The sequence below is a fragment of the Lactuca serriola genome, chromosome 4 (assembly GCF_051521515.1).
Source record: "Lactuca serriola cultivar US96UC23 chromosome 4, Lser_US96UC23_V15, whole genome shotgun sequence".
NCBI classification, from domain to species: domain Eukaryota; kingdom Viridiplantae; phylum Streptophyta; class Magnoliopsida; order Asterales; family Asteraceae; genus Lactuca; species Lactuca serriola.
Genome location: NC_136411.1, coordinates 361817028 through 361830967, shown reverse-complemented (window position 1 = coordinate 361830967; position 13940 = coordinate 361817028). Strand labels below are relative to the sequence as shown.

General features: G+C 35.0%; 1 protein-coding gene across 3 annotated transcripts; it reads right to left on the bottom strand.

Moving 5' to 3' along the window:
* Positions 1–1002: 1002 nt before the first annotated feature.
* On the bottom strand, positions 1003–3920 carry LOC145097633 (uncharacterized). 3 transcript variants are annotated; one of them, XM_079035240.1, is made up of 5 exons: positions 3521–3920; positions 3353–3442; positions 1508–2655; positions 1302–1428; positions 1003–1182 (listed from the first exon to the last, which is right to left on the bottom strand). In XM_079035240.1, the coding sequence occupies exon 3, from the start codon at positions 2594–2596 to the stop codon at positions 1571–1573; it is 1026 nt and encodes a 341-aa protein (XP_078891366.1). In that variant the 5' UTR covers positions 2597–2655; positions 3353–3442; positions 3521–3920; the 3' UTR covers positions 1003–1182; positions 1302–1428; positions 1508–1570. The 3 variants fall into 3 exon arrangements, with proteins under 3 accessions (XP_078891366.1, XP_078891365.1, XP_078891367.1); XM_079035239.1 differs by lacking the exon at positions 1302–1428 and having other exon boundaries at positions 3521–3919; XM_079035241.1 differs by lacking the exons at positions 1302–1428; positions 3353–3442; positions 3521–3920 and adding an exon at positions 2770–3067.
* Between the last annotated feature and the right edge of the window lie 10020 nt (positions 3921–13940).

The following is a 13940-nucleotide window of genomic DNA, read 5'->3' as shown; positions in this document are numbered from 1 at the left end:
TAGGTTTGTGTGTGTGTGGGTGTGTGTCTGTGAGGGTGGGGGTGGGGATAGGTGTGGGTATGTGTGTGTGTGTTTGTGGGTGGGTGTGTGTGGTGGGTATGTATGTGTGTGTGTTTGTGGGTTGGTGTGTGTGTGTGTGTGCGGGTGGGTGTATGTGTGTGGGTGGGTATGTATGTGTGTGTGTGTGTTTGTGGGTTGGGGTGTGTGTGCGGATGGGTGTGTGTGTGGGGGGGGGGGGGGGAGTGGGTGTGTGTTTATATTTTAGAAAAACTTTGGAATTAGAAAAATGTGGAAAACAATGATTATCAGTTTTCCAAAAATTTCCAACTTCTTTTTAATTTTAGAAAACGGAAAATATTCATTTTCCGTGAAAAATTTAGAAAAATAGACGAACTAAATGCGTTTTCAAAATTCTTATTTTTCTTGGAAAATTTTTCCGGAAAACGTCCCGTTTTTCCGCAACTAAACGCACCCTTATTGTTTTCAGTTTTCACTGCTTTGTGTGATTTGAGTGTTAAAAGATATACGTTTGCTATATATATTTCAATTTTAATCGCTTTTTTTGAGATATTTATTTTATATTAATATTGATTTTGAATGTCGATATCATTCTTTCCAAAACAAAAATTACTTTTAACTAAATACCAATAAAAGTCGCCATTTATGTCTCGATTTCACATTTTGTAGGTCGAAAGCCAATAAAAAGATAAAATATACCATAAAAATACAATTGTATCACTGTTAATATTTATTGTGTATTTATACTAGGCATATAAATACAAGAGAAACAACTATTCATCAAACTCTATTAAAAAAATAAAATAAAAATGGAAGATGTCGGCTGTTTAGTTATATGACCAATAAAATTTCCTTTTTTTTTTTTTTTAAACTACATGAACAAGTTGAGCCCCTCACTTCCTTTGTGTATATTCGAAGGAAATGAGAAAACCTAGAATTAATTGTTGAATTGTAGAAACCAAAGCAAAGACTAAAAGAGTCATATTCTAAAAAAAAAAAAATGTATTCAGAATTTCTACTCAATACGCTACCCCTTTTAAAATCCCCATGATGCAGTCAAAATCTTTATGTCCAAATCACCTAAAATACTAAATTGCAGAAAAAAAAAAAAATAATACTATCTCGGTCAAACCCTCTCCTTTGACTTTGTACGTTTATAATCCCCTGCAAATAAACACATAATTTTATACATTAAAATTACGAAAAGCCAAATTTTTATCTGAGTACATTGACTTTTAACTGATTGAAAAGTGAAAACTATCTTTCATTTTTTACGTGTTTACAGAAGGTTTTCAGTACTTCTTTCGATTCCCAAATCCCCAAAAATGAACTCAAATAGCATCAAAATGCAGTGAAAAGACAATAATTCCTTCAAAACTATCGTTCAGAAAAAGATCTTCGATTCAAGAACTATATGCATGGCTAAAAATGTGTAAGTATGTTATTATGCATTTATGAATATCAAAAAGAATGAAAGAAAAAAGCTTACGTGTGAGAGAACAAGAATGATTGCTGGCGTACGATTGAATGAAAAAATATCTGATTTTCCACGTCAGCACGACGGACCACCCTCCTCGCTTCCGTCTCCATGATGCGGTTGCGCCGCTGGTTGTTGCGGTGGTTGTGATTGTGGCTGAGGTTGGTGTTGAAGCATGAGGTGATGAGGGAGGAGCTGTAGTTGTTGATGGTGTTCATGCGGTGGTTGTTGGTGGTTCTGGTGCTGTAGTTGATGATGCTGTTCATGCTCCGGCTGCGGCTGCCGGTGGTGCTGTTGCTGGATCTGATACATGTTATTGTCATAAGCGCCACCGAGAGCTAACGACGGAGACATGGTCGCCGGACCGGTTAACTGCGTATATCCGTTCGGATTCACCGCCGGCTGTCCAGAAGGTCCGGCAGCATCAAAACCGGAGTTAAACCTCATCAAATCTGTCGATTGATGTTGCTGTTGTAATTGTTGTTGTTGTACACGTTGTTGATGCTCTAAATTTCTTAACATCTCCTGTTCTCTAGCAGCAGCTTCAACCATTTGACGTTGATGAGCTTCATATAACTGTTGTTGTTGATGATGAGCTTCTCGGAGATTTCCTGGACCTTGAAGCGTCAACATCTGCTGAAGGTTAGGATGCATACCAGGTCCTCCCGACGCCATCGCCGCCACTGTCGCCGGCGACGGTAGCATATTCTGATATTGTTGTATAAACCCTGGGTTTAAACACGGCAGCATCGCCGGAGACTGTCCACCGATGTAAGTACACAATTCCTGTTTCGCGATTAGTAAATCGGTCTGGACTTGTTTCAATCGTGTCTGGAGGATGGAGATTAATCCGACGCAACCGTAAACAGGATCCCGGAGACGCGCCTCCGCCTCATATGCTAATGAATTCACGGCGTCTTCTCTTTGGGTAGCGTTGAGCTCGTTGAGGATTTTAGCGACATTGCTTGCTCCGAAGACTTTGTGTACATTCGCGAATTTCACAGGCTGATCCGGCGGGAAATACGGGGCAAACACGCATTCTTGAGTGCATTTCCGACGTAAGAATTTACACGCAGCGCAAGGAGAATTTGAGGATGACATTTTGGTCGATTGATTTTCAGTTTCGATTGGTCTTGATCAAAACATTTCACATTACGTTCCTGAAATTTGAAATCGATGATAAGAATTAGGAAATGATTATGTAATGGAATCAATGAGATCATGTTGACAAAGAATATATTTGATTGAGTAATTATAATAAATAACAAACGTACATAAGAATCTACGGATGCGTTCAATGAATTAAAAATGTGGCATTCAGCGAGGGTTCGTTTACCGATTATGGAGAAGGTGGTGGCCATTAAAGATTTCCTTTTATTGCATCGAAACCGACAAACGCAAGTCAAATTAAGAGATTGATATGGAGATTATTATTTATTTGTAAATATGAATGAAGTCAGAAAAAAATAGATTCAGATAAGTAAAGTAAAGCGACCTTTGTAGAAGACGACGAAATTATAATATTTTGTTATTTCTGATATAAGAAAGCCATCGATCGATGCGTACACACCATGAGAAAGAAACTGAGAAATGAGAATCGAGAGAAGACGAAGAAGAACATGAAATAGAACAGAAAACGAGTTTCATATTATGACGCGTCTTCAAGCGACAGTGAATCGACTTCTAATGCAAGAAACTGCTGGTAAACAAATATTTTTCTAGATCCGATTTTTTTAAAATATGATTTACTAGATCATCAATCAAACAAAAGTCAGAAAAAAATCAGAAACTGCTACAAAAATGGAATCGAATTTATTCAAACAATTAGTTGTATGATAATTAAAAAGCTCTCATCACCTCTATTTACGATTTGATTTTGTTGAAAAAACCTCCTTATATCACTGCGATTCTTCCTTTTTCTCTTCCAAAAAACAAATTCCTTGTCACCTGCAAAAGAAAAAGAAGAATCAACGATAACGAAAACCTCGATTAATTTATCAGTCAAAAATGCCGAATTCTATGTACCTGGTAGAGAGAGATACAAGGAGCTAGCTAGATTCAACTTCAAATAACACTTGATCCGATCTTCAAAACATTCAAGATCCCAAACAAAATGGAAAAATATTTTCCAAAAAGATTAAACTCTAGACAGACACACACACACACATACACACAACAACACGCAGAAGAATTTTTGAAGAAAGAGAAAACTATCAAGACGATAACGACGACGCCATGAGAGCATGTATATATGTGTATGTATGTATGATGAGTGCATAAATGAGTGTGTGAGCGTGTGGTGTGATCTCCACCGTTTAGATTTGGAGAGCGGGTTTATTTTGACCGTAGGATATGGAAATTCGGGGTTTGTTACAGATTCGTTGAGAGAGAGATTGAGGTATATGAATTCTGAACGATCAATTTAAATGCCTCTGAGAGTCTGAGTTACCTCTTTGTTCCTGTACCAATTTTTTATGTATTTCCATTTTTACCCTTAATTATTATTATTATTTTAAATTTTATTTAGAAAAAATATTACAAAATATATGGTTTTTATTTGAGAATATCCTATTAGAAATAAGTCTTGCATTTATTTTCGTAGATGATTTGGATAATCAATAAAATCTTATCGAATTGATATTGTTTTACAGATAGTTGTAAAACTTGTAGTTACATATATCCTCAAAAATATAAAAATATATACCCGTTAATAAATAACATACACATAATCGAATCAATAGCATGATGTACGTTGTTTATAATATAATTGATAATCACTCGTGCATAAAAGTATAACAAAAATATAATGATTAATAGTGGTTAACAAAAAAATAGAAGCTTGTGACTTAATAATGTAACAATGTTTCATCCTCTATTGTAATCTATACAACATATTTGTATAAAGAATATGACATCGTTGAAAATATAACCGGTGTATGCAATGTATTAAGTGCAAACAGTTATATAAAAGACATGGATCAATGGAATGAATGGAGAGTGGACAAGGGAGAGGAAAGGTCGTTCGACTACAAATTCGTCGTACAGGAAACATATGACCATGGATAGATTAGGGTTGAACGTCATCGCGAAATCAATATCGGTGGAAATATATTCATGGTCACAACAAGTTAGTGACTTAGAATTCTTTTGAGTTAAACACAAAATATGATTTGACCATAAAACAATAAAAGACAAAATAGAGAGATTAGTTTATTAACATGTCACCTTATGGTGAGTTACTTGGAAACTAAAGTAAATAAAAGGATCTATATGTAATTATCTTGTATTTGAATTGGTAAATATTTATCTTTCTGATTAAAGGATAAATACTAAGATTTAATCAAGATAATTAGGATTTTTCCAACCTAACCCCCTCCCCCTCACATGACTGACTATCTCCTTTTTTTCTTCTACTAGCTCATAGTTTTGAGCTCATTATCCTCGGGTTTCGGTTTTTGCATCTAAGTGAAGAAGGAGAATTGTGAAGATGTTGAATCATTGTTCTTGGGTGCTTTCATAATAGATGAGTTATCATTTGGGTTCTAAATCTTCTAAGAGAAAGAGAAATTCGGTTATACTAGTTCATCAAGAATGTATGATTCAATCTATATCTTCTTAGTTATTATTGTTTCTAAAAAAAAAACCCCACTAGAATAAGATCTAGGGTGAGTCATGATGATCATTTTTTTTGTATGTTTTCATTGATTTCTGCTCTAGAGATCATCATAGCCTAGCAGTGGTATCACAACCAATATTCTAGGGTTTTAACACATTATAACTGATTTGGTCATAATAATAAATTATAGAAAAATCGTTTAAATGCGAGATTGATGCTAATAGAAAGATATGACAATCTTCTATCTTTCGATTTTGGACCTTATAAACTTATTATGATCTTAAATGGGGCTAACAGTGCAATTTGTCCAGGACTGTCAAGTCGAACTGGACACCTTGTTGTTGTTGTTGCTTATAAAAGTCATATAACATCATAGGATAATAAAAAATGCATGCATTATTTATATGGTTTAAGCATGTAAACCATAGAAATAATTATATATTATTTAGTTGGTTTAAGCAAAGGTAAGTCATATGTATATGATAGAGCTAGTAAGAGTGTTGTTGTTTTCCTCGTGCTATCTGTTGATGACATACTACTCATAGGAAATGATGTCCCATCTTTGCAAAGTGTAAAAACTGGTCTTGGAAATTATTTCTCTATGAAAGACTTGGGAGAAGCAACATACATACTAGGGATGAAAGTGGGTCCAAACCTGGACCGGATGGACCCGGACCCGGAAAACTCGGAACCGGTTAACGGGATTTTATAGAACCGGAAACCGGACCGGTATATAGGAACCGGTTTTGGTTCGATTTCGGGTATGGTTCCAGGTAAAGTGGGTCTAGAACTGGAAAACCTGGAAACATCAAAGTGGGTAGGTTGGAACCGGATAAAGTGGGTTTAGAACCGGAAAACTCGAAAAAACCGAAATTTTTTGGTAATTACTTACTACTTAGTGGGTTGAACTTTAAAAATTTTCATATTGATATCCCGACTTTGGGGGACTGTAACTTATTAACTACGAAACCACAATTAACAAAATTAGAGTCTAAAATCATGTACAAACTCTAAAATACACTCTGGGAAAACTTGCATGTCAATCCGAATTTAAACGAATGAGATATGCTTGTGTTAATATTTTCACATAATACAAAGTACAAAAACAAATAGCTGAAAAGTTGAAAATTTTCAGTTTTGATATCTCGACTTCGGAGGACTATAAATCATTGAATGTTAAACCAAAAATGACAAAATTATAGTCTAAACTCATGTACAAACTGTAAACTAGAAGTTGGAAAAAACCACAAGTCCATCTGACGATATGCATGTTTTAAAACTTTCACTGAATACAACAAAACTAAAAAACTAAAAACTTCCAGCTTTGATATCTCGACTTTTGAGGACTGTAAGTCAATGAATATAAAACGAAAAATGACAAATTTATAGTCTAGAATCATGTACAAACTCTAAACTACATGTTGGAAAAAACCGTATGTCAATTGGAGTTGAAACGAATAAGATATGCATCTTGTAACGTTTCATAAAAATCGGTTTCGGCCCTAAAAGTGGTTTCGGTTCCAAAAACCCGTTCCGGATTTTAGACCCGGTTTACCCGGACCCGATGGACCCAAACCCGGATTACCCGGAACCTGGATAAAGCCAATTTTTAAACCCGAAACCGGACTCGGTTCTATATATTTCGGTTCTAACGGGTCCGGTTCCGGTCCGGTTTTCCGGTTCGAAATCTCATCCCTAATACATACTAGGTATAAAGATCTATAAATGTAGATCTAGGTGATGGATTGAGCCAGAGTACATACATAGATAAAGTCTTGAAGAAAGTCAAGATACAAGACTCTAAGAAAGGATATGTTCCTATGCAACATCGTATGACATTGAGCATGGCCCATTATCCTTGTTCAAGTGATGAGCTAAATAAATGAGTAAAGTTCAAAATGCTATTGTTGTGGGATTGATCATGTATATACCATGTTATGTACAAGGCATGATGTCTCATGTGTTTTATGCATGACAAGTCATTATCATGATAATCCTGGTGAAAATCATTGTATTTTTGCGAAGAACAATTTTTTAGTATCTGAGAAGGACAAATGATATGTTCTTGTTTTATGGAAGAGCTCAGTCTAAAGAGTTATACTGATGTTTCTTACAAACTCATAGAAACAATTTTTATTTCCATTTGGGATTCGTGTTCTTTCTAAATGGTAGCGAAGTGACTTGAAGGAGTTCCAAGCAAGACACCACAGTGGACTTCACAAAAAAAGTTAAGTATAGTGTAGCTAGTAAGGCTGCAACGGAGACTAAATGGCTAAAGAGGTTCATTAGAGACCTCGATGTTGTTACAAGAATTGATAGTACTGAAAGATATTTATGACCAAGAGTCATTATAGAATGATATTTGCTAATGAAATATGATCTTATAGGGTCATACATTTTAGCAAGTTACTACTAATTTATTATTTATTAAGTAATTTGATTATTAATAAATATAATCAATAGTTGTATTTAACTAGAGAATTATTAGTTTATGAAAATAATGTTTCTAAGAAATGATAATAATATGGATCCAAAGTAGTTATATTCATAAGGCATGACTATATATATATATATATATATATATATATATATATATATATATATATATATGTATATATATATATATATATGTGTGTGTGTGTGTGTGTTATGTATAACTTTTTGGGCACTTTGAGTAATCATTTCGTTCATATGTAACTATCTAGTATGTAAGAAGAAGTGTGACATAGTCTTAGGTTTTGAATTTTGTGTCAAAACCTGAACCTCATAAGAGGTTTGAGATTGAGTGCAAGCATTCCTTCTTTCAACCCATACTTTTCCTTTTAGTCCATGATTTAATTTGTTGAAAGTATGGTGCTTTAGTACATGTAAGGAACTATATAAAGAAGTGTTAGTGAGAAAACTATCTAGTTTTGAACATTCTTTTTTTCTCTAAAAATGGGCTGCCATTTTCAAGATTTGCAAGCTCTCTTTCTCTCTATCTTCTTTCTTGCAATTTGGTGCTAGATTTGAAGGTTCATAAGTCGGATATCCTTGAGACTTATTTGGTATATCTCTTAAGGCTTATGAACAACTTATACACAAGTGAAGACAAGGATTTTTGGTGGTTAACTCTTTCTTGGTGGATACTTGTAGCGAGCTTCTTCTTTAGAGCTTTATACATCAGTTCATCAACTTCCATCTCCCATAAGAATCAAAGTCCTTAAAGGTTGTAGAACTTTTCTTTTATGGTTGATTTAACCTTTCCATGTTTTGAAAAATGATCCATGGTGGGTTAAAAAGAGTTGCAAGTTTATTCTATTTTTAGACTTACATGTCATTATTAATGTTTTTTGTTTACAACTGGGATTTATGTTCTTACTAAATGGTGGAGAAGTGACTTGAATGAGTTCCAAGCAAGACACCATAATGGACTTCAAAATAAAAGTTAAGTATATTGTAGCTAGTGAGGTTGTAATGGAGGCTATATAGCTAAAGAGATTCATTAAAGACCTCAGAGTTGTTACTTATACTTAGTAAGTACGATCGTATTTGAAATTTAGTCAAAAGCGAAGACATCATAATTAGTATAGTTATATCGGAAGAGAAAGAATGATTGTTATACTAGGTCGCAAGGCATTATATTTGCGAATGAATCGGCCTGAGTGTGTTTATTCTAGTTTGATCTTATTTGGGAACTTATACATTGTAATCTTTACCCTCTTTGGTGATTATTAAGTGGAGATCTCAATATAAGTTGGAGAGCAGTCTTTTCATTAGTTTACCACCGTGTTCAGATTGAATGTTTAACTAACTTCCATAATATTAAATTATTTAAAGCCTCCACAGTAATTCATACTTTCAAAAGTGAGTATTGGATTAAGATTGTCATGAGATATTAGTAGATTATTCGTAGAGATGAACATAGCATAGAGACGCGTCTAATACTCATGTGCACTTAATGGAGATTAAGTATTGGAGTAACCTATACTTAGAGATTAGTTCATATAAATTGTCAAAAGTAATTTTAAGATAGTTGTATCTTACATTCTTCAAGTGGAGATGCATATGATTCCTAGTTCTATAAGTTGTTGTGCTTTGGTGCTCTCCAACATTGTCCATAATTGGCAGTCATATAGGGGGAATGTACATGTATGATATGATGAATTTGTGGGATCCATGTAGTCAGATTTATTTTCTCCTTCTACTCTAATTAGATTAGTGATGTCCTTGGGCCCCACAATGATTTGTTGATGACGTAAAATGTACGACCGTACTCAAACTAAGTTGATAATGGAACAATAGTGTACTCTATTATTCTACATCATAAATCTTTATCGGGGAACATAATTTTGAATATTTCATTGACATAATTGATGGGTTTTCTAGAAATCTATACACACTAATAATGCCAGCGGAAACATAATAAAACCTTATGTGTACATGGACCCTGATATATCTAGGTTTCAATTTATTACTACAACTACTAAGAAAGAATAGATTAACACACCTTTTGTAGCTAGAGAATTATTGACATGTGATCTTGTCCTTGCCACCTTTGCATGGATGGGAGGATCTAAAGTAGAGCCCTCTAACGGAATCATACCCAAGACTCTAAAGAGAGAACCAAAAGAAAACTAGAAGGATTAATTCCACAAACCCTAGAAAGGGATAGGAAATCTTTCAATAGAGGGAAGAAGAATGTGTCACTTGTTTTGATAAAGTAAGTTATAAATTGTGACTAAGTAATATTGTGAAATAATGTGTGTGAATGTCTTAAAAGTGAGTAACTTTGAAATGGGAGTGTTTAGGCCAAAAGGAGTGTTTTGGTAATAGTGATAAATGTGTATGAGTATGTGTAAAAAGTTAAACAATAGGCTAATAAAAAGTGTTTAGACCAAAAAGGGTATTCTGGTCATTTTGAGTAAATTATAACTTTGAAAAGGTATGATAAATTAGAGATTTGATTCTAAAGTGTAGAAAAGTTCTTAATGGAAAACACTTAATGCAATGAAAGTAGGATATGATAGATAAGGGTAAAATAGGAAAAGTTCTGAAGAATAGATAAATTTTAGAAACCACAACGCGGTAAAGGTGTTGCCACGATATGGCCTTGAAGCGGTAATATGGTTAATGTAAAGTGAGTAGTGGGGGGGATGTACTTTGTGTTTTCCACAACTTGGTGAGGTTAGACCACGATGTGGTACAAAGTAGAGTGTTATGTTCTTTTGTGGTAAAACATTTAATGGCGGGGGGAAATTGTCGCGAATTATAGGAAAACGACGAGGGTTTGTGTAACATCTCATAAATACGGATAATTTTTTTAATTACATTCAAAAGATGTGATAATCATATCAAAACAGTTAAAAGTGTATCATAGCAACATTTTATCAGAGTACAAATTCCCAAAATCACATAATGTGGAAAATCATAGGTGGATGCAGTGCGATCAAGTCGGACACTTCCCCTTGGAGATGGAAGTACACGAAACATAAACTGAAAATCGTAAACACAAAGATTAGTGAGTTCCCCCAAAGTACCCCATACCATACAAAACATAGAGTCAATCATATCTAGGTGCTTGCAGTCCCCTTCGGTCTATTTCAACCGGATACAGTCAAGCATATTCGGGTGCTTGCAATCCCCTTCAGTTTATTTCAACCAGATACAGTCAAACATATATGGGTGCTTTAAATCCCCTTCGGTCTATTTCAACCGGTACTGGGTCTATTTCACCTCTATCACTACCACATAATATCATAACAAAACAATCACAGAGATATCAAACAAATACATGCATAATAGAGGGTTATAACAAAGACAATCATCATACTAGAAGCATAAACTAGGTGCTCGACTTTGGTGCCTTCGACCCACAGATACAATGAAGGAAACTCACCTCAGACTGAAGGTATCAAATCACACTCAAGCGGATGACTCACGGAATCCCCTCCCTAATTCACAAGCATAAAATCCTAATTAGAAATTAGTTCAATAATCTAACCCAAGAGTCCAAACCCTAATTCTTGACTTAAAGCAAAATGGTTTTTTCACCCATGCCTCATTTGTAACATCCCAAAATTCAAAGCCAAAAATTTCATTTTTAAATAAGTTGTTATAAAACCATGAGTATAAAAACATCCATAATAACATCACATATCAAAACCAAAATGTTAGTAATCAAAACATGTTATCATAAAATAATATTAGAGTGTAATCCCAAAGATCTCATATGCGGAAAACCATAGTGTGATGCACTGCGATCGAGCCGGCTCCTTTCCTTTGAAAACGAAGTACCTAAAACCAAAACTAAAAACTGTAAGCACGAAGCTTAGTGAGTTCCCCCATCATACCACACACCATACAATCACGTAACATACATACTGCCAGGCATATCTGAGTGCCTGATCTACCCCTTCAGCCCTCTCGACCGGTAACCTTGCCTAGCATATCTGGGTGCTAGCCTACCCCTTCAGTCCTCTCGACCGGTAACCTTGCCTAGCATATCTGGGTGTTGGCCTACCCCTTCGGTCCTTTTGGACGGTAACCGAGGACTACTTCACCCCTACTACTACCACATAATATCATAGCATAACAAACATGAATATATTGTTAGGCATATTTGGGTGCCCGACCTACCCCTTCGGTATCTTTCAACCGATATCCGGGGACTATTTCACCCCTACCACTACCACATAATAACATAGCATACTAGCACATAAAGCATACAGATAGTGGCATAACAGATAATTATCACACAGACAATCATCTAACTACAAGCTCCTACTAGTAGGTCGACATTGTGGCCTTAGACCCACTTCTACTGGAAGGTAACTCACCTCGCACTGCACAAGCTTCCCGCATGAATTCTTTAACTGCTTGTGACAACCCGATATTTCGAATCAATGTAATGACCTAAAAAGTCAAGAATTGTAATCTTTTTTGATATAATGAAATTAGAGTAAAAAATAAAATGTTCAAAAGTCTCTATTGGGTTGCCTAAAATGATAGTTATCATGTCAAGGTTTTCAGAAATATAAAGAACACTAAAATCCGAGTTATAACGAAGAAGTTATGACCATCCTAAGATTCACAACAAAACCGTCAATATGATTAAACGTAAAACGCGAAGTTTTAATAAAACACTTTTTAACCTTAAGTATCTAAATGAAAGTCGTATATATCATTAAACCGTGAACATACATAAAAAGAACGCCCAAATTTGACTTCGTATGAGGAAGTTATGATTTTTCGAAGTTTCAGATATAACAGTAGACAACTAAAAACTCGAAATAGATATCGAGGGATTTTTGACCGAAAAATCTAAATGAGAATCGAAAATCTCAACAATAGTAGCGCAACGGTAAAAAGTTTGACGAAAATGGACGTCGGATGAAGAAGTTATGGCTATATGACGGAGTTTTCGTGTCCCGGTCTGTTAAAAATAATTAATTAAAAATAAAGTCAAAATTAGCCAATGAAGTCTAAACGAGAGATGTAGAGCATATTCTCACCTACGCGTTCATATATAGAACGTTGAAAACGGAGATCCTACAGGGAAGTTACGGATTTTACAAGTTCGAGACACAAAATATGAGGTTGTCAGGCTGGCCACGACGTGGGGCCCTGATTGATGGGTTTTCAGGCTTGGCAGCAGACGTCTCATCCATGGAAGAGGATAACATCGACTCCACAACGTGGGCAACCCTTTTGCCACGACGTGGGACCCAAAAATTGGGCTATAAATAGAGCTCAAAGGGTTCCGGGTTTCATTGGTCAATTCTCTTCATTCTCATGCCGAAGCTCTGCGTTTTAACCACCGAAGCCATCCCGAAGCCCTGTTCTTCACATCCAAGTTCCGAAGGAAGGTCTTACACTCTCGAGAATTCTCGAGAATCCTGAGAAATCAACATTCTCAAGTCGAAGTTCTGCTCGGTTTTCGTCTCACCATCTTCACTCTATCAAGTGAGTTCATACCCCTATAATTACGTTTTCAAATGTTTTGTAAATGCTTTTATACACTTTTAGGAGGGTGGGGATACAAATAAACACACGATTATTCTTGTGTGAATAACATCAATATTTTTCTATACTTTTTGTTATAATCAATCATATGTGATTTATAACTATCATACGAAAACATTCTCATACAACATATCATGATAACACTTTGTCTTTTTGGAATGAAACATGTTGTTATATAAATATCAAACACTTTATTTGTATTTTGAATATAAATGTTCAATAATGTTATACTCTACATACAAAGTCGCTACTACACTAGGGTTTATCATACAAACGAATCACACTTTTGGCAAAACTATAATAGGTATAGTTTACAAGGAAATCATGAGATTTTACATACTATAAGTACTATATCAAAGAAATACTTTCATATACAAGAACAAATGGACTTTTCATAAGTAAATCTATTTGATACTAAGCTTTGTGAGACATTCAACTTCACGTACTTTCAAGTATGCAGTTAACGTCCTGTATTATATACCATAATCTCTTGTAGGGAGAGCGTGATACTTGTGTATAGATCTATACGGGATTGACAATCCCGCACCTAAACAGTTAGCTACAGTTAGACCGGCAGGTCTGGGGTGACAAACGTCATAACATTCCAACACCTGAAGAATGTTGTTACAGCCAATCTGGGTCAATAGCATGGTTATAAAACTCACATGGAGTATTAAAAACACGTTGATTTACGGGGTTATCAAATGACTTAGTGATTTTATACATACATAAATCTACTATTCTAGGCATGAAAAACACTTTTGCATTATAGTTTTGGAACTTTTAAACTACCACACACTTATGGAAAAACATTGGATTTCTAGA

What these genes read in the sequence shown, in the direction of transcription:
- LOC145097633 (XM_079035240.1), bottom strand. Translation starts at nt 2,596, where the DNA reads ATGTCATCCTCAAATTCTCCTTGCGCTGCGTGTAAATTCTTACGTCGG.